The sequence below is a fragment of the Periplaneta americana genome, chromosome 5, assembly GCF_040183065.1.
Source record: "Periplaneta americana isolate PAMFEO1 chromosome 5, P.americana_PAMFEO1_priV1, whole genome shotgun sequence".
In the NCBI taxonomy this organism is placed as follows: domain Eukaryota; kingdom Metazoa; phylum Arthropoda; class Insecta; order Blattodea; family Blattidae; genus Periplaneta; species Periplaneta americana.
The window spans coordinates 55,902,268-55,922,090 of NC_091121.1; the positions used below are offsets into that span (position 1 = coordinate 55,902,268).

The 19,823-nt window shown below is 35.5% G+C and overlaps 1 protein-coding gene across 1 annotated transcript in view; it reads left to right on the plus strand.

The window, feature by feature from the left end:
• The first annotated feature begins 13,149 nt into the window (after window positions 1–13,149).
• The window catches only part of LOC138699631 (UDP-glycosyltransferase UGT5-like), a 121,719-nt gene continuing 115,045 nt past the window's right edge, over window positions 13,150–19,823 (plus strand). Inside the window, exon 1 of the mRNA XM_069825657.1 lies at window positions 13,150–14,004. Within this exon, the coding sequence (XP_069681758.1) occupies window positions 13,165–14,004 (840 nt within the window). The 5' untranslated portion in view covers window positions 13,150–13,164. The remainder of the gene's footprint in view (window positions 14,005–19,823) is intronic.

Here is a 19,823-nt window from a genome sequence, read left to right on the forward strand (position 1 = left end):
AGTGATTAATTTTACAGAAAAACCCTATATTAAGTTTTGATCCCATATATATAAGAATCCACAATTCTAATGATTTAGTGATTAATTTTACAGTAAAGCCCGATATCAAGTTTTGATCCCATGTACATAAGGATCCACAATTCTAATAATTTAGTGATTAATTTTACAGAAAAACCCTATATCAAGTTTTGATCCCATGTACATAGGCCTAAGGATCCACAATTCTAGGAATTTAGTGATTAATATTACAGCAAGTTTTGATCCCATTTATATAACGATCCACAATTCTAGTAATTTAGTGATTAATTTTACAGAAAAACCCTATATCAAGTTTTGATCCCATACATATATAAGGATCTACAATTCTAGTAATTTAATGATTAATTTTACAGAAAAGCCCGATATCAAGTTTTGTTCCCATGTATATAAGTATCCACAATTCTAGTAATTTAGTGATTAATTTTACAGAAAAACCCTATATCAAGTTTTGATCCCATATATATAAGGATCCACAATTCTAGTAATTTAGTGATTAATTTTACAGAAAAACCCTATATTAAGTTTGATCCCATATATATAAGAATCCACAATTCTAATGATTTAGTGATTAATTTTACAGAAAAGCCCGATATCAAGTTTTGATCCCATGTACATAAGGATCCACAATTCTAATAATTTAGTGATTAATTTTACAGAAAAACCCTATATCAAGTTTTGATCCCATGTACATAGGCCTAAGGATCCACAATTCTAGGAATTTAGTGATTAATTTTACAGCAAGTTTTGATCCCATTTATATAAGGATCCACAATTCTAGTAATTTAGTGATTAATTTTACAGAAAAACCCTATATCAAGTTTTGATCCCATACATATATAAGGATCTACAATTCTAGTAATTTAATGATTAATTTTACAGAAAAGCCCGATATCAAGTTTTGTTCCCATGTATATAAGTATCCATAATTCTAGTAATTTAGTGATTAATTTTACAGAAAAACCCTATATCAAGTTTTGATCCCATATATATAAGGATCCACAATTCTAGTAATTTAGTGATTAATTTTACAGAAAAACCCTATATCAAGTTTTGATCCCATACATATATAAGGATCTACAATTCTAGTAATTTAATGATTAATTTTACAGAAAAGCCCGATATCAAGTTTTGTTCCCATGTATATAAGTATCCACAATTCTAGTAATTTAGTGATTAATTTTACAGAAAAACCCTATATCAAGTTTTGATCCCATATATATAAGGATCCACAATTCTAGTAATTTAGTGATTAATTTTACAGAAAAACCCTATATCAAGTTTTGATCCCACGTATATAGGCCTAATGATCCACAATTCTAGTAATTTAGTGATTAATTTTACAGCACGTTTTGATCCCATTTGTGTAAGGATCCACAATTCTAATAATTTAGTGATAAATTTTACAGAAAACCCCTATATCAAGTTTTGATCCCATATATATAAGGATCCACAATTCTAGTAATTTAGTGATTAATTTTACAGAAAAACCCTATATCAAGTTTTGATCCCATATTTATAAGGATCCACAATTCTAGTAATTTAGTGATTAGTTTTACAGAAAAACGCTATATCAAGTGTTGATCCCATATATATATATATATATATATATATATATATAAGGATCCACAATTCTAGTAATTTAGTGATTAATTTTACAGAAAACCCCTATATCAAGTTTTGATCTCATGTATATAAGGATCCACAATTCTTGTAATTTAGTGATTAATTTTACAGAAAACCCCTATATCAAGTTTTGATTCCATGTATGTAAGGATCCACAATTCTAGTACTTTAGTGATTAATTTTACAGAAAAACCCTATATCAAGTTTTGATCCCATGTATTTAAGGATCCACAATTCTAGTAATTTAGTGATTAATTTTACAGAAAAACCCTATATCAAGTTTTGATCCCATGTACATAAGGATCCACAATTCTAGTAATTTAGTGATTAACTTTACAGAAAAACCCTATATCAAGTTTTGATCCCATATATATAGGCCTAAGGTTCCACAATTCTAGTAATTTAGTGATTAATTTTACAGAAAAACCCTATATCAAGTTTTGATCCCATGTATTTAAGGATCCACAATTCTAGTAATTCAGTGATTAATTTTACACAAAAACCCTATATCAAGTTTTGATCCCATGTATATAAGGATCCACAATTCTAGTAATTTAGTGATTAATTTTACAGAAAACCCCTATATCAAGATTTGATTCCATGTATATAAGGATCCACAATTCTAGTAATTTAGTGATTAATTTTACAGAAAAACCCTATATCAAATTTTGATCCCATGTACATAAGGATCCACAATTCTAGTAATTTAGTGATTAACTTTACAGAAAAACCCTATATCAAGTTTTGATCCCATATATATAAGGATCCACAGAATGAATATCAGTTGAGAATAATGTAAACTGTGGCCCAAGGGACTGTTTATGTAAAGCGATCCAATATTTTAATAAACTATTATAAAATAAAAACCATGTATCAAAGCAGGATGAAGTTTTGTACATTTGTCATTATTAACCAGATATACTAGTGGTCAATATTTGGTGAATCTAGCTTCATAATTTTGGTAATTCTTGATTTCACTATTTTGAACCCTTAAAATTATAGAACTTGGAAATTTCAGTACAGTGTTCCCTTGAGATTTGACCTTTATTAAGTATTATGAGTTATTAAATGTAGCCTAATTGTAACTACTACATTAAAGTTTGAACTCATATTGCGATAATGTTGTTAAACTTACTGTTTAATCAAGGGGTTCTGTAATAGGACTTTTTGATTTACTAAATAAAAACTAGTTCTCTGAAACATCTGTAATATTATGTATCTAAAGTTACTATTTATACAGGAACTTTAAAAATTAACAACTGCTGGAATTCTTGAAACATTACCACACTGAAGTCGGCCTGGGTAGCGTAGTCGGTATAACTCTGGCCTTGTGTGCTCGTTGTTGCGGGTTCGATCCCGGCTCAGATCGATGGCATTTAAGTGTGCTTAAATGCGACAGGCTCATGTCAGTAGATTTACTGGCATGTGAAAGAACTCCTGCGGGACAAAATTTCAGCACACCGGCGAAGCTGATATAATGTCGGCAGTTGCGAGCGTCGTTAAATAAACCATAATTTAAAAAAATGTACGACACTGAAAAAGTCTCCGGACACATTTCTCTATTAGTCTAATACTCCTAATATTACTAATTAAATACCGTAATTTAATCATGAAATATTTTCGACATACCGTCTTTGATCATTGGGAGAAAGAACTAGCTTTTGTTACTAGCAGTTATTAATGTACAAAATCTGAAGATTTTTTCTATTACCCAAGGTGTTGTGTAGTATTTCTTATTAATTTCGTGTTTCAGTATTTAACTTCTGCAGCAAAAATTATTATTGAAGACTATTGATGCTAAGTAATAGTAGTCCTAGTCACTCCGCAGGGAAGCATAGGGCCTTGATGAAAGCACGCCATCGTACTCTATTGTTCCCCAACCCTTTAATTTCCAGCTTTACCCTGCCTGTTTAGCCTCATCTCTCTAATTGTGTTGCTCCACGTTATTTTAGGTCTTCATGATTCTTTTCTGCTGTTAATCCAAAGAAGAAACAGTTACCGTATGTCCCACCACTGAAAAAAATGAATTGCTAACAAATGCGCAAGAACGCGCAAACTTTAAAACAGGGATTCAACACTCTAAATGATGCTGTATTAAATGGTGAAAGAACTGTTGTAACCGGACGTGACCGACTATATTAAAACTCACATTATATTCGGAGAACTTTAAAATAATATATATATATATTTTTTTTCAATTGTAATGTTTAAACCCTTCTGTAAGAAGAAAAATACTTTACAAACTTGTAATTGAAGTTACATTAGTAAGAAAGTACCTATCTGAACAGATTCCATGTCTCACAACTCAATAAATCACTTACAATTGGATCTTTTTCACCCACATAGTAAGCCTCTCTGTCTACAGCTGAAGAGGAGCGAGAAATGTTAGGAAGAACCCATTGTTCATACTCTTCTAAATATAGCTTGACGTTGATAAAAGAGTAAAAGCTATTTCTTACAACATTCTTCAAATGTTAAAGAACATGAATAATTCATATTCACCTATGCCTAACTAAACGAGTCGAAATTTGATTTTTGTCCACCTAGACTGGGAAAATTGCACACTGTACGGCGTTAGGGAAATGTTACGGAATGAGGACGAAATGGGGAAATGTTGACGGAATGGTGTAGGTGCAAATGTCTAATATATGAAAACAGGAGAACCCCAAGAAAAACTCCAACTGCGACCTTGTCAGTCACAAGTGTCATTATTAGGCCCCGGGAAAAGTATTGCTATCAGTTTAGTATGCAACATAGCATACCTGCTTTGAGAGGGATGGGGTAAATAACGATAGACAGCGTGACGTTGGCAATAGTGCAGTTTGGTTCATGAGAAATGAAGTAATACATGAAAGTCTCATTATTTGTGCGTCCTTTTGAGTAATTTCCAGTGATTAGATATAAATCTTACAAAGTCCAATTCTAATGTATTCTCATTAAGAGACCTAAATGTTTCATTGTACTTGACATACTGGTAATATTATTTACGTATTGATGCGTTGCAATGAACTATGACTTGACATGTAACGTGTATCATATTCGGATAACGTGTTTCAAGAAACTTAGCAGATTTCTTCATATAGCTTGCAGCATCTGTAACATGTAGTAACACATTTTCGAATTGCACACGTGATAGCCATAGCAACTCCATAGCACTATCAAAAAGTTCATATATGGTGGAATAATTAACCCTCTCTAACACTTCAATCATTAAGAGATAGGGTCTACAGCAACATTCCGTACTAAGGGAACCCACAACCACATTTGCAACGTGACGTCCAACAGAGTCCATGCTATCATCTATAGAAAGAAACCCATATCTTCTCATTTTGTAATTTACACTTCACTTCACGCAGACATTTCTCATATGCATGTTGCACATAATTCTTCCGCAGTGTTGCTTCTTTAGGAATTTGTCTTCCAGTGTACTTTTCTGAAAAGCCACGGAGTTTCGCGTTTTCTGATTTGTTTAACGGAATATTTGAAGCAATAAATTCGTCACACATATCTTCGTAAAACGTTCGTTTAAATGTAGTTGTGAAGGAGATTCCTGCTGCACCTTGCTTAAATTCTGTTGTCTTTTACATGCGCGTTTATGCTTATTGCTATTTATATGCTTCTTAACGTTGCATGCCATGTCGGCTGCCAATTTCACGTGACACAATTCACAAAACAGTTCATTACCGCGGATGGAAAACACGCTTTATTGACGAACATATTTCCTTAGTGCTTCTATCTTGCGTACTTTTGGTCTCGGCATTCTGAAGACCCGTGTCGATTGCTTTTGACTCCGTTGTACTAAGCTACGCCGGCACTATTCCTATAATCTTTTCGCTGTAAGAAAAATCCTAATATAAACAATAGCACGTGACTGAAATGAGGCTTCATTGGCCGCTGTTTGGCGCCATAGATTTTCAGTACGTGTTCCCGCCTACTGCTGTACATTCTGTTTCATGTTAAACATTTCCCGTTACTCGTCAAGTAGGCCTAACCTCACTAGTATGCATTCGTTTGCTTAGGAAACATTTACTTTATAATTACTGTAATTAAATTATCACATAACTTATTATATACCTTTAAGACTATTTGTTTTTCCGCTTTTGAGAGGGGTTCCAATCTTATGACTAATAACCACACTTACCGAGGATACAGAAGCCATACGTCAGTACTACGTGCTTACGTGAACAACTACCAGCTCAAGTCACGCCAGCTTCTTACAAGAACCGACTACCGCGGTATTACTGTTGGTATTCATCCGCGTTCATAGCACATCACAAAATATAAAAGTAGTTTTTCTTTTACATAGCGTTTTAGATATGAGTGAAGTTATATGTTTCATCGTATTTAACAACTAGAATTCATTTTTTTTTATTTTCAAATAATACACGATTATGGTTTCCAAATACGAACTGTATTTTCCTGCGTCATGTGAGTGTTTCGACTGGGAGCCAATCACGGGTATGACAGCAACGTGCTTATGTTTACATTAGGATTTTTCTTACAGCGAAAACAGTATACCTGCACAGTGATGCGTGCAAGATTCCTCGGTTCATAAACATTAGCTATACTACATCGCGCGTTTCCCTGTAAGCAATACTTATCCGGGGTCTGGTCATTACAGATTTTTCTATGAAAACTCCCAGGCTCGAACACGGACAGGTTGAAGGTCTGATTACTCGGCCACCGCAGGGGACTTCCATGTACCTTACACGGAACGTCTGACGTCACTTTCCTTCCAATAGAAGTAATTATGAGAATATTTATCGCTCCTTTGCAAAGTATCCATCGCTCTAGGAGGTTACGAACTGTCAAACTACAAATTTAATGACAGTCATCGCGATGACCACCAAGAATAAGCTACTCTAGGTTCCATTAGTCATATCAAATACCCAGAAGTCTTCATTTCAGTAACAACAAATTAGAAGGAACTGATAAAAGTTGTAACAATCGACATACAAGTATAAAGCGTGTCATCGTGCAAGGAGTAATCACTCGTAGACTTTTCGTGAAAGATAATATCGCACAAAGAACCTGTGCGTTAGACTGCGAGGGAGAAACGGAACTGGAAACATCTGATAGCATCACATACATGGCTGGCGCTAGTGGACTCAATGCTCAATAATAAATCACAAAGACAACAATGTGTTTACGCGTTATCGAGCTTGTCTATAGCTCAAGTGTCACTGATTCAAACCCAGCACAGGACGATGGACTTCTAGACTCATCGAATGAGTCAGACGTAGGTCCCCCGTAGCAGAATTCATGAATAGTAAACATCATGAATGAATACAAACACATTACTAAACTTGTTTTTTTTTAAAGATGGGACATGACAGGAGCGTTGCGATCGGAAAAACAACTGAATGTCACATAGCGTGGTAGGCCTGTTGCTATGGTAACAACGATTGAGTTGCCAAACTTACCGTTCCCCTTGGCGAGTACTTAATAGCTCTCTTGGCGACATTTATTGTGCACACAATGTTAGCATTGGTGCGTTTGGTGTTTGATTCTCTGTCGATTTTTTTATTGTTTTCTTACCTTCGCGTCAATTGTCAATGAACGTCAGCCATCTTAACGACAATTGCTAGCTTCCATCAGCTGGCAGCATGATAGTCCATATTGGCAACATAGCACTGTAATTCCAAGCACGGCCGCTTAACTGTCATGTCCCATCTTTCAAAAAAACAAGTATAACTGATACTCTAGTTATAAGAAAGGAGTCATGCTTGCCCATCAACGCAGAAAATGTTCATCGAACTTATCTGCTAAAATCTACACTAAGAAGCTTCTCAAACAAAAATATCCCGGGTTTGCTAGTATGCCGATCAAAAGAATAATTTATTCAAAATGCCACCGGCCCAAAATTTTGTATGTGTAATGAAATCCGTCAACGTACACTGGCGTTCAATGATACCTGACCCTACTAATCGATAGTGATCGATAATTTGTTCGTGTAAATGTGGCTTCTTTAGTTATTACCAGGGAAAGGATTTATATGTAAATACATATTTACTTATAAAGCTAATATAATTTATATTTTGCATTATCTTTATGTTTCACAATGTGTAGGGTTGAAAAATCCTACTTTTATTTTCCATATTTTTCCATATTTTAGAGTTTAGTACATATTTTCGTTAATTTCCATATATTTTCCATATTTCATATAAAACAGTCCATATTATATTAGGTTTAACAATAAAACAAAACAAAATTCCATTAACTTTTAAAAATACATTTCAACATTAGAGATTTAAACACATGTTCAGTAATCCCTTTAACATCAGAGTTATTTGAAAATTAGCAGTCCTATCAACAATGGGAAAGTAAGTTACAAAACTGTATTAATTTAATTTAAAATTTTTAACAGACTTCAGTTGTGCAGCTCAACAGTTAAATGCCAGTCAGAGTACACATAGGTTCAGTTTTGTAAATCATACTATAAAGACGGTAAATATGCCAAAAGTACGTCATTCAGTCAATTTAAAATCAAAACTAACAAGTTACATTTCAGAATTTAAAGAAGATGGTTTATCAACTGACAATAAAATATTATTTTGTAATTTGTGTCAGTGTGCAGTATCATCTACACAAAAGTTCCTGGTGCAACAACACATTACAACTAGTAAACATCAGGCCAACAAACAACTAAATTCCAAGCAGAGACAATTGTTTTTAACACAACCAACAACATCGAATGTAAGATCTGAGTTTAACATCGACCTGTGCCGTTCTCTCATCTCTGCTGATATTCCTCTCTACAAACTAAAGAATAAGGTCTTCAGGGAATTCCTTGAAAAATATACTCAACATACAATCCCGGATGAGTCAACACTTAGGAAGACGTATGCTCCATCCATCTACGATGAGACAATACAGAAGATAAGAGATGAAATTAAAGATAGTTCAATTTGGGTTTCCATTGATGAGACTCCCGACAAAGAAGGTAGACTTGTTGGTAATGTAGTTATCGGTTTGTTAAGTGAACAATATTCTGAACGAATTCTTTTACATTGTGATGTTCTAGAAAAGTGCAATAACAAAACTATAGTTAAACTGTTCAACGAAGCTATGGGTATCCTGTGGCCAAAGGGTATTATGTACGATAATGTGTTATTCTTTATTAGCGATGCTGCCCCTTATATGGTCAAAGCTGGACAAGCATTATCTGTTGTATATCCTAAATTGACTCATTTTACTTGTGTGGCGCATGCATTTCATCGTGTGGCAGAAGTGGTCAGAGACAATTTCCCTAAAGTAGATTTGTTGATTTCATCAGTGAAAAAAGTATTTCTCAAAGCTCCCAGTAGAGTTAACGTGTTGAAAGAAATGTACCCTGAAATTCCATTGCCACCAAAGCCAATTTTAACTAGATGGGGTACATGGCTAGAAGCAGTTGAATATTATGCCGAACATATAGACTCTATTAACAATGTTCTCCTTGCATTGGACTCTGAAGATGCAGTCTCAATTGATACTGCGAAAACAGTTACCTGTGACATAAGTGTGAAGAATGACTTAGCTCACATTCAGCATACATTTTCATGCATCATAAAAACGCTCAAAAGTCTCCAAAATAGGCACCTTTCACTATCTGAAAGTTTTGAAATTATAAATAGTACTGTGGAACAACTGAATCGTGGTAGAGGTAAAGTTGCAGATGCAGTAAGAGCTAAGGTGGACACTGTACTTTCAAAAAACCCTGGATATGAAGAACTACAAAAGGTTGTTGCTGTGATGAGTGGTGAATCAACAGTGAAGATTAACTTGGACTTATCCCCAGCAGACATTGTGAAATTGAATTATGTACCAGTTACTTCTTGTGACGTCGAACGCTCTTTTAGTCAGTATAAATCTATCCTCAGAGACAATAGAAGAAGATTCACTTTTCAGCACTTGAAAGAAATGTTTGTAACCTATTGTTATGGTAACAGACAATAAAAATTGTGTTTTGTTGAAACTACATTGGAAGATAAGGTACGTCCATTATATTTTTTGTTTAGTTTGATTAAAATGTACCAATATTTAACGTACATAGTCATTTTTTTATAATTTTAAGTCCATATTTAATTCCATATTTTGGTAAAAATCCATATTTAATTCCATATTTTGGTAAAAATAACTACATATATATTTACATATTTCATATATTTTTAGTCCATATAAATCCGTTCCCTGGTTATTACTTCTATGAATAGATGGCGAAGGTAATAGTCAGTGTTGCCAATCGTACATAAATATACCCGCATTACAGAATTCAATATTAAAATTTCTTCATCTGTTGATTGTAAAACAACACTGGGTTTAGCTGGAAACCGCTGATATTGTCAATTATGAGTATAACTCATGCTTAATATTAGTGTTGTGGGATTTAATCGATTAATCGATCAATTTCTGTTGTAAGATTAATCGATCAAAAATAATTAATCGAATAACCGAGTCGATTAAAATTAATCGGTTGTAGTCACTGTTGCTAAATTCTTTCAAACCATTTTTAATTTTGCGATAAAACTGTACGAAGCATAACATATTTTTTTTGTATGACTGTACATGGATGGAAGACTTTCGTTATTTTTTGTCAGGCGTTGGGGGTGAAGTTTCTCTAACCATGTCACTATTCTATGCTTATTGTCAAGGATCGGGGCAGGTTACTGACTTCCTGTACCGTTATTTCTTCCAACCCTCTTGCATTTTCTGCCATTTATCCTCAGTTTTGTGCTTACAAGCCAATACAGTGATAAGGGACAGTGCGAGTAGAATAAAACTGCGAATAACTATAGTGTAGTGTCAATTTAGTTTCACATTTCCGTTTATTTATTCTGAGTTTCGTGTTATTAGGCCAATACAGTGATAAATAACATTGCGAATAAAGTAAAACTGTGCGATTTAAAATAAAAAAGCCTAGATGACCAGTTCTATCATAGAAGAGTGGCTTCATAATTTTAATGAAGCAATGAAACGTCAAGGTCGTAAGGTCATACTGTTTTTAGACAATGCTACCCGCCATCCAAGGATTGATTTGTCTAACGTGAAGTTAATCTATTTTCCACCAAACACAACTTCAGTTAGACAACCGATGGATCAGGACGATAATTTTGAAGCAGGACGCGAAGGAAATCCTTCAACGTTCCCGTCAAAACAATTCGTGGCAATGCACTTTAAAAGAAATGTGGGGGCCAAGAAACTAGGACGCAGAGAGAGGGAGGGAGAGAGAGAGAGAGCCTGCAATTACGTAAGTTAATAGTTATGACAATAATGTATTTGCATGTACTGTAGTAACTTTTATCTCAAATTATTTCTTCATTGTGTTCTCTCAAATTATTTCTTCATTGTGTTCTTCCTACAGTGAGCATAATAGAACAGTCTATTCTTAGTTTTGCCAAAATTCAACCCTTTGTAAAACGAAAACCTGTGAAAACGGAAAAAAATTCTGGAACGATCGCGTTTCGTTTTAGGGAAGTTTTACTGTATTAGTGTAATTGTTAGAGTGGTCCATGTTTTGCTCTTCTCCACTTGACGAAAGAAGAGTCGCGTGAGACCTCAGTCAAGTACTTCGCTTGATAGAGTACGTGCGTCATCTACCTAAAAACTCCAGTAATACTTAATCTTGTAACCTACTGGGATAATGCACAGTCCCTAGTTATGATAGAATGATAAAAGTGATTGAGTACGTTCATGAAGACATGTCTTACATTTTGCGGCACTGCAATAGCCTATCTCAGAAAGGATTTGTTACCGCCCCATATGAATCTACTTCAATGCTTCAATTTTTATTCGAATCGCACGACACAATCTGAGTGAGAATCAGGCAGCACTATCGACATCGACGCTACAAGATCGCGGCACACAAGCCAAGCTGGGCTGATATTCAGTGAGGATTGACGGACTGTGCTGCCATCTTCAGGAGCTGCTCATATCGTTCAAAAATGAGTAACAGATATTGCAAGTAAGATGTGGGTCCATGGTTGCCAGATTGGGCGAAAAGTCGCGAATAGTCAGGTCCTCTCATCCCATTCCACTAATGTCCGCCATCTTTGCGCCATCGGTTGCTGTTTTCAAGCAGAACATTCTCCGAAAGTTATTGAAATATGTTTTGGAAACTTATTTTATGAAATATATAAATTTAAACACAAATTTCTTCCACAATCCAATCATAGCGCAATGTAAACAAACCTAAGAGTTGGCGCAAATATGGCAACTTGCGAAGACCTGACTTATCGACGGACCTTGCTGTACTCCATGGGCGATTACAGTTTTTCCACTCACTGCTACCCGAACACTCGTACTCTACACGTCTACACAATGCAATCTTCTCTTTTCACTTTTCCACTCACAATAAAATAAACTATGATGTCTTTATTGGCTCCATTACGATACTAATGTTTGTACAACAGTTACTATACTATGAACTTACACAAGGGAAAGAAATGAACTGTACAGGAGCTGCACAGCGACTAATCCATACACCACCTTTTTTCCTTATTAGTATAAAATGGACTTGCCTGGTTTACTGAGCATGATGGTTTGACCGGCCAAGGTATCTAAACACAACAGTACATAGAACTGTTTATATTGCGAAAGTAGATAACATTTTATGACAATTTAAGACCTTCTTGGTAATCTAAAAATATTGTACGAAATGGAAATATAAAAACTGGAGATTTATCTTTCGAAGAGGTGGAAAAATTTAAATATCTTGCAGCAACAGTAACAAATATAAATGACACTCGGGAGGAAATTAAACGCAGAATAAATATGGGAAATGCGTGTTATTATTCGGTTGAGAAGCTTTTGTCATCTAGTCTTCTGTCAAAAAATCTGAAAGTTAGAATTTATAAAACAGTTATATAACCGGTTGTTCTTTATGGTTGTGAAACTTGGACTCTCACTTTGAGAGAGGAACAGAGATTAATGGTGTTTGAGAATAAGGTTCTTAGAAAAATATTTGGGGCTAAGCGGGATGAAGTTACAGGAGAATGGAGAAAGTTACACAACGCAGAGCTGCACGCATTGTATTCTTCACCTGACATAATTAGGAACATAAAATCCAGACGTTTGAGATGGGCAGGACATGTAGCACGTATGGGCGAATCCAGAAATACATATAGAAATGAAAGGCCGGAGGGAAAGAGACCTTTGAGGAGGCCGAGACGTAGATGGGAAGATAATATTAAAATGGATTTGAGGGAGGTAGGATATGATGATAGAGACTGGATTAATCTTGCTCAGGATAGGGAGCAATGGTGGGCTTATGTGAGGGCGGCAATGAACCTCCGGGTTCCTTAAAAGCCAGTAAGTAAATAAGTAAGTAAGTAAGTAATCTAAAAATGAAATTAGAGCTAGATTCAACTTATAAGCAATGACATTATATCGATAATAAATTAATTATATGGCAATATTTTAAATTTCGGTGCTGTAATCTTTATCTTGAATAATTTTAATGAATTTCAGCATAATGAAGCATTAGTTAATAAATTTATTGAAGGAATTTTCAGTACTGACAATATGCCTCTCTTGCAGATGAAAGCGGCTCTACCTCTTTCAGTTATCTTCATAGTTCTTTGCATCAGTTTCGCCAAGTGTTCTAGAATCTTGGCAATCTTCCCATACGTGGGGAAGAGCCACCATAACGCGTTCGGCCCATATGTCAAGCAACTTGCAGCACGCGGGCACGAAGTTGTACTGGTCAGCCATTTCCCTGAAGACCCACCGTTTCCGAATCTAACGGACATCAGTATCCAAGGATCTGTCGCCTTGCCACCAGCAGAATCCTTAAGCTTCCAGAATTTGCAATCTCGTGGAATCTTAAAAAACATAGTTTTTTTCAGAGAACTGGCTCAAATTCACTGTGAATCCATTCTGCCACTTCCACAAGTACAGCAATTAAGAAATCAGACGTTCGATCTGATAATCGTAGAACAGTTCAACACCGAATGCTTCTTGCCGCTCGTCCACAGCTTCGAAGCTCCGTTCGTCTTTTTCAGCACAACCATGCTAGTCCCTTGGTCTAACGAGAGAACTGGAAATCCTGACAATCCGTCATACATACCCAATTTGTTCTCGTCGTACAATGACAGGATGAACTTCTTGGAGCGCTTGGACAACACATTCCAAACGCTATTATTCGCTTGGATTCTCTACCCCATATTCTCCAATCGTCCAGGACGATTCACGGCAGAGAAGTATCTTCAAGTGTCTTTTCCGCCATTGGACGAGATCGCTAAACGAGGAAGTCTCGTTCTTGTGAACACCCATTATACAATCAACAGACCCAGACCTCTGGTACCGGCAGTTATTGAGATTGGAGGTATCCACATTCCTAAATCAACGAAGAATTTGCCGAAGGTATACGATAAGTCGATAAGACACTGAAGTCTTTCATAATTTAGAAATGCACAATATTGTTGCTATGCATATTTGTTAATTTATTACAATGACAAGAATTTGTGAAAAGAAAAAATACCATTAGAATTACCACACTTAATTCGATGGGATTAACATATTCTAGTGCATGTTTCTAATGACTTTAAACTAGAAGACAGAATAAACCGCACTTTGATTTGTTGGAAGTAACATTCCAGTAATTGTTTCGAATGACTTTAAACAGCCATACTTTGCTTTGATGGAAGTAACATAATAGATATTTCAATACTCGTTTCTAATGATTTTAAACTGGAAGATAGAATAAGCCACAGGGTGACTCAGTAGGAATAGTAAACATTTTAATATGTGGTAATATGAACTTTTCTGAGTAAAAGTTCATTTTTTACTGACGCTATGTTCGGTTCAAGTTTGTTGAATATGGCGAAGTTCGATATTCTCCGATGTTCGCTCTGCAGAAGGAGCATTTCGTATTTGTTTCAGCTTGTTATAAAATTATTCCTTGTCCTCAAATCATGTTTTAACCGCTTAAGATTGTTAGCAAGATCTTGCGATTAGTATTTCATATAAAATAAGATGAAGTTTTTAATGTCTTAGTTGCCCTTCTCATACTCGAACATTGCAGGACATTAGTTTAAATGTTACGCGTAACAAACCTGCAAATGGCATGAATGAACGACAAATGACTGCGTACGAAAGAATAGTACGTGTCGCTCTTCCGAGACTGCCTGAGGGCTGGACTATTCATAATGGATGTAGAGCACTGCTGTTTGTATTCCCTTGACTACAAGGATGGGCGTGTTCTTCCAGCATGACGGAGCTCCTGTCCATTTTATTCCTCAGGTGACACATAATCTAAATCTCAAGGAATTGTTGAAATTATTCATAGTATGTAAGCAATACATTTAATCATTCATTCATAGTGTTCTGCCCAAGGGCAGGTCTTTCACTGCAAACCCAGCATTCTCCAATCTTTCCTATTTATACCGCTGACATATTCCAATAGCGTGGACGGTTATCGTGTAAATTTAATTTAAAAATCACTAATATCAAGCCACTGAACAATGCAACCAGATTGCAACGTTGTAACCATAGAGGAAGGTTCGCGTAGGGAGACAGATCTGAGTTCGTTGACATTTTACATATCTATTACGAGAAGAAAAAGAACTGTTAGCGGCGATGTTGCCAGACTGCTGAAACTTCCAAATTAATTTTCTAATAATAGTGCATTTAATCATAAAACGTAATATAGATTTTCTGTTCATTTAAGTGTATCCTATCATCCCTTCCAATCAGCAGGATTATTTCACTTCCATCCTATATACATATGCAGTGAAAGGTGCTATAGGTAATATCTAAAACTAAAATGTACCTTAATGTTTTATGTTTCTGAATCGATAAACAAAACAATAAGCAGTATTTTCACTGCACTATATTCTAGCCAAGCATAAGATTTGTATCAATCTGCATGAAAACACTTCTTTACATTATCGTATTCTCTTTTGGGGAACGCTTTTAAAAACAGCCTCTCGAATATTAACTGAGATATTGATACAATGTCACAAGGGAATGCCAATTCGTGAACACTCGCTCCTTAACATCGCCCTCCGCCAAATCATCCTAGAATTCTGAAACACTTTCAAATTCAGAGGCCTCAAGCGATTTTTTTTTTTTGGTAGCAGTTCTCTCAAATAAGTCTGAACTACTGCATTTCCTGGCCGGATTCAGCATTTCAAAGACACTAATTAGAAATTAATTTTATTTTCGGAAAGCAAGTTCTAAAGAATGAGCCCATCTAATCGAACATTTACTTCACTTTACCACAAAGAATATTTTATTCCAACCATATGGTTGAGCATAAGGAACTGAACGAAATTATCACTTGAAAAGCACAGAGAAGAGCAGAAGACTCAAATTTAAATTGATTCAACACTGTCGAGAATAGTATGTTTACGATTGTCGCAACAATGCGTTGAACAGCAAAAACTTATCTTTAAGGTAAGGTACTAAACTTTTTGAGTTTTTCTTTCCATTGGTACTATTTTCATGCACCTCAAATTCCTTCTAGGAGCTGTGTAAAATTGTCATTAGAATACCTATACCAAATTCAATTTAAATAACATGCCTTTAGCGATGCGTAAAGTAAGTAAATCTTGAATGAATCTCTCGTAACTTAAAATTAAATAGTCTATACACGATTAAACGCTATGAGCCGTATTCATAGACATTCTTAGCGCGGTCTTCCGGTGGATGATCAGCGAACTAACGTTTTTCGTATTCATAAACCAGTGTTATCGATATGATAGTCATCTGAATGCAAGAACTCGGTAACCCGAAATTTGCGTTTTTTAGTTATCTCCGTTATAGCATAGCAAAAGTCGCACAGAATGTGATGCAAGAACTAGGTAACTGATCGAACGATACCAGCGACATTTATTTTCCAATGTAACAAATAGGTAAAAGAAAACGAGACATATTCCTTAGTGTAATAAAAAAGCAAATAGACAATATCTCAAAATAGGAAAAAATCAAGTTACCTAGTTTTTGCATTCAGGTGATTATGATATGAATCCTGTACAAGTAACCAGTCGATAGCCGGGGCTAGTTTAGCACGCTCGTAACGCGGGTTAACGAAATGTCTATGAATAGTACCCAAATATTAAGATTACATTAGGTTATTTGAAAGGGGTGCTGAAGGGGGTGCGGGGATTCCAGAAGGGGAGCAAGCCCCACCCTCGCACTCCTCTGACGCCGCCCCTGATGGTGATATAAGTTGATGAGGAAGACGTAGATGAAGATGATTCGAAACTAACTTTGCAAACTCAAGTATCCTAATATGGCATACAGATAAAATTTTGAAACTGTAATTGTGAGTAAATGAGTATTATTTATTATAGCTACAGTAGCTTACAAAATAGTAATGGAGTAACACCGCATATCGATATTTGTTCGAATCAGTACTAACAGTAGCAGTCGGATCGAGGCACAGTTACAATTTGAAGCACAGATAACTTTAAAGATAACTTTAACTCGAATATCAGCATGTTAAATCATAGATAAGTTTGTATGTACAGATGACTACCGTCTCAGAAACCGAGCATGAATGACCTTTCGCACCTGCTTAGATCGGTGTTTTACAAAAGACTCTTGTGTAGTTATTTTACAACTTGTTGAAACTACATTGGAAGATAAGGTACGTCCATTATATTTTTTGTTTAGTTTGATTAAAATGTACCAATATTTAACGTACATAGTCATTTTTTTATAATTTTAAGTCCATATTTAATTCCATATTTTGGTAAAAATCCATATTTAATTCCATATTTTGGTAAAAATAACTACATATATATTTACATATTTCATATATTTTTAGTCCATATAAATCCGTTCCCTGGTTATAATGTTGAGTATTTTCCATAAAAAAACGCAAAAATTCGCATATGTTTTGGGTGGGCTTGGGCACACCTGGCCCACCCGCTGGCTACGCAACCGACGTTGATCGTTACTGATCACTTAGAAGTGAAATATGATAAAATCATGAACTGAGATTTATGATACGTTCAGAATGCAGGTATGAGTTGTGACAAAATCTATTCTCACAAATTTAATATGAACTTTCTAAAGTAGGCGGGCTTACTTTAGGCCATATTGTTGCATTTCATGCAAATAGAACCTGCGTCACAACCTAACATAACCTATGATACACCATTTCGCAAGTAATGCCGAGACTAATCTCATTCTTTTGTAACCCTAGAAAGATAGCTTTCCTGTAAGTACCTTAGTATATAAACATTATTTTACTGAACATAATAAGCAGAAACACTTGCCACTGTAGAGATCGGAGTCTATTTTCATAAAATTATCAAAATATTTATTTACCTCCACATCGTTCTTGTGTGAAAAAATCGGACTAATCATTAACAAGATTTTATAAAAATGCATTGCTTTATAAGTTTATAGAATACAATGCCTGTTTTCATAGTAACTAAAAAACTAATTTCGTAATTTCTATATTGCCAGACTGTACTGAATGCACTTGGAGAGTTCGCCATTTGAATAAGATGACAAATCACGTTAGGTTACATCACAGCAGCGTAATGCATTTCGCATCAAATTTTATCTCAGTATTTTTCTTATCTGGAATGCAATAGGTCTATACATTCTCTCCATCTGAATTACGTCATTACTTCGCGTCAGCAGAAAATGCATCAGAAGGTAAAATACAAGCTCTTCTGCCATCTCCCCGCGAATCTTAAAACTTCGTGTGTTAGCTACTTGTACCCAGACTACGCACGTCTTGAATCAGCATAGCGGTGTCAAATGGTGGTGCTATATACGTATAAAGAAAAACATCAGTCTTTTACAGAGTGCACAATTAACACACTACGAGACAGTGTTGCTTCCAATACCGAAGAAAAATAATGCCAAGAAATGTAACGAGTTCAGGACTATCATCCTGATGTCACACTCGGCGAAAATTCTTCTGCGAATACTGAATCGACGTTTATATTCTAAAATGAAAGAACAGTTGGAAGAAGAGCAGTTTGGCTTCAGGAAGGGAAAAGGTACGACAAATGTAATTGGACTTCTACGAACAATCGGCGAAAGATACCTAGAAAAGAATAAAGTATATATAAAGTGTATATGGTATTTGTAGACCTAGAAAAGGCGTTTGATAGAGTGAATTGGAATAAACTGATGCGGGGGATCCTAAAGAAAATTGGCATGGATTTGAAAGAAAGGAGGCTGTTCAGTAACCCTTATAAGAAACAACGAATCAAAGTCAGGATAGGAGAAGAAATGTCTGAAGGAAGTGAAATGGGGAGAGTAGTACGACAAGGCTGCCATTTATTACCTACCCTGTTCAACATCTACTTGGAGGATTTAGTGAAGAACTGTTTTCTGAACATGGGAGGAGTGATGGTAGGATGAGGAAGATTTCCTGATGATATGGCGTTGTTAGCAGAAGAGGAGATGATACTAAGGGATATGCTACAGGAGCTAAATGACAGCTGTGAGCAGTATGGAATGAAGATAAATGTCAATAAGACGAAGACCATGGTCATAGGAAGAAAAGTAAAGAAGGTAAATTTGCAAATTTTAAATGAGGCAGCAGAGCAAGTGGACAGCTTCAAATACGTAGGGTGTACTATAAGCATGAGCTGCTGTCAAGAAGTAAAACTGAGAATAACAATGGCAAAGGAAGCTTTTAATAGAAGAAGGAGCATCTTCTGGGAATCTCTGGAGAAAGAACTAAGGAAGAGACTAGTGAAGTGCGTTGTATGGAATGTAGTATTTTATGGGGCAGAAACATGGACATTACGACGAAGTGAAGAGAAACGAATAGAAGCATTTGCAATGTGGATATTGAGGAAGATGGAATGTGTGAAGTGGACAGACAGAATAAAAAATGAAACTGTGTTGGAAAGGATGGATGAAGAAAGAATGATGCTGAAACTGATCAGAAAGAGGAAAAGGAATTGGCTGGATCAGTGGTTAAGAAGAAACTGCCTTCTGAAGGATGCACTGGAAGGAATGGTGAATGGTAGAAGAGTTTGGACAGAAGAAGATATCAGACGATAGACGACAAGATACAGTATATGGGTCATTTGAAGAGACAAAGAAGAAGGGAGAAAATAGGAAATCGCTGCTAACATCTAGCTTGATCTCAAAAATAATAAAAAGTTTATATTCATAAAAATTTTGTTTACTCATACGAAAATATGAAAAGAATTTTGGAGGGTAATTCCGTTATGTTTCGTACATGGTATGGAGTTTTCCTT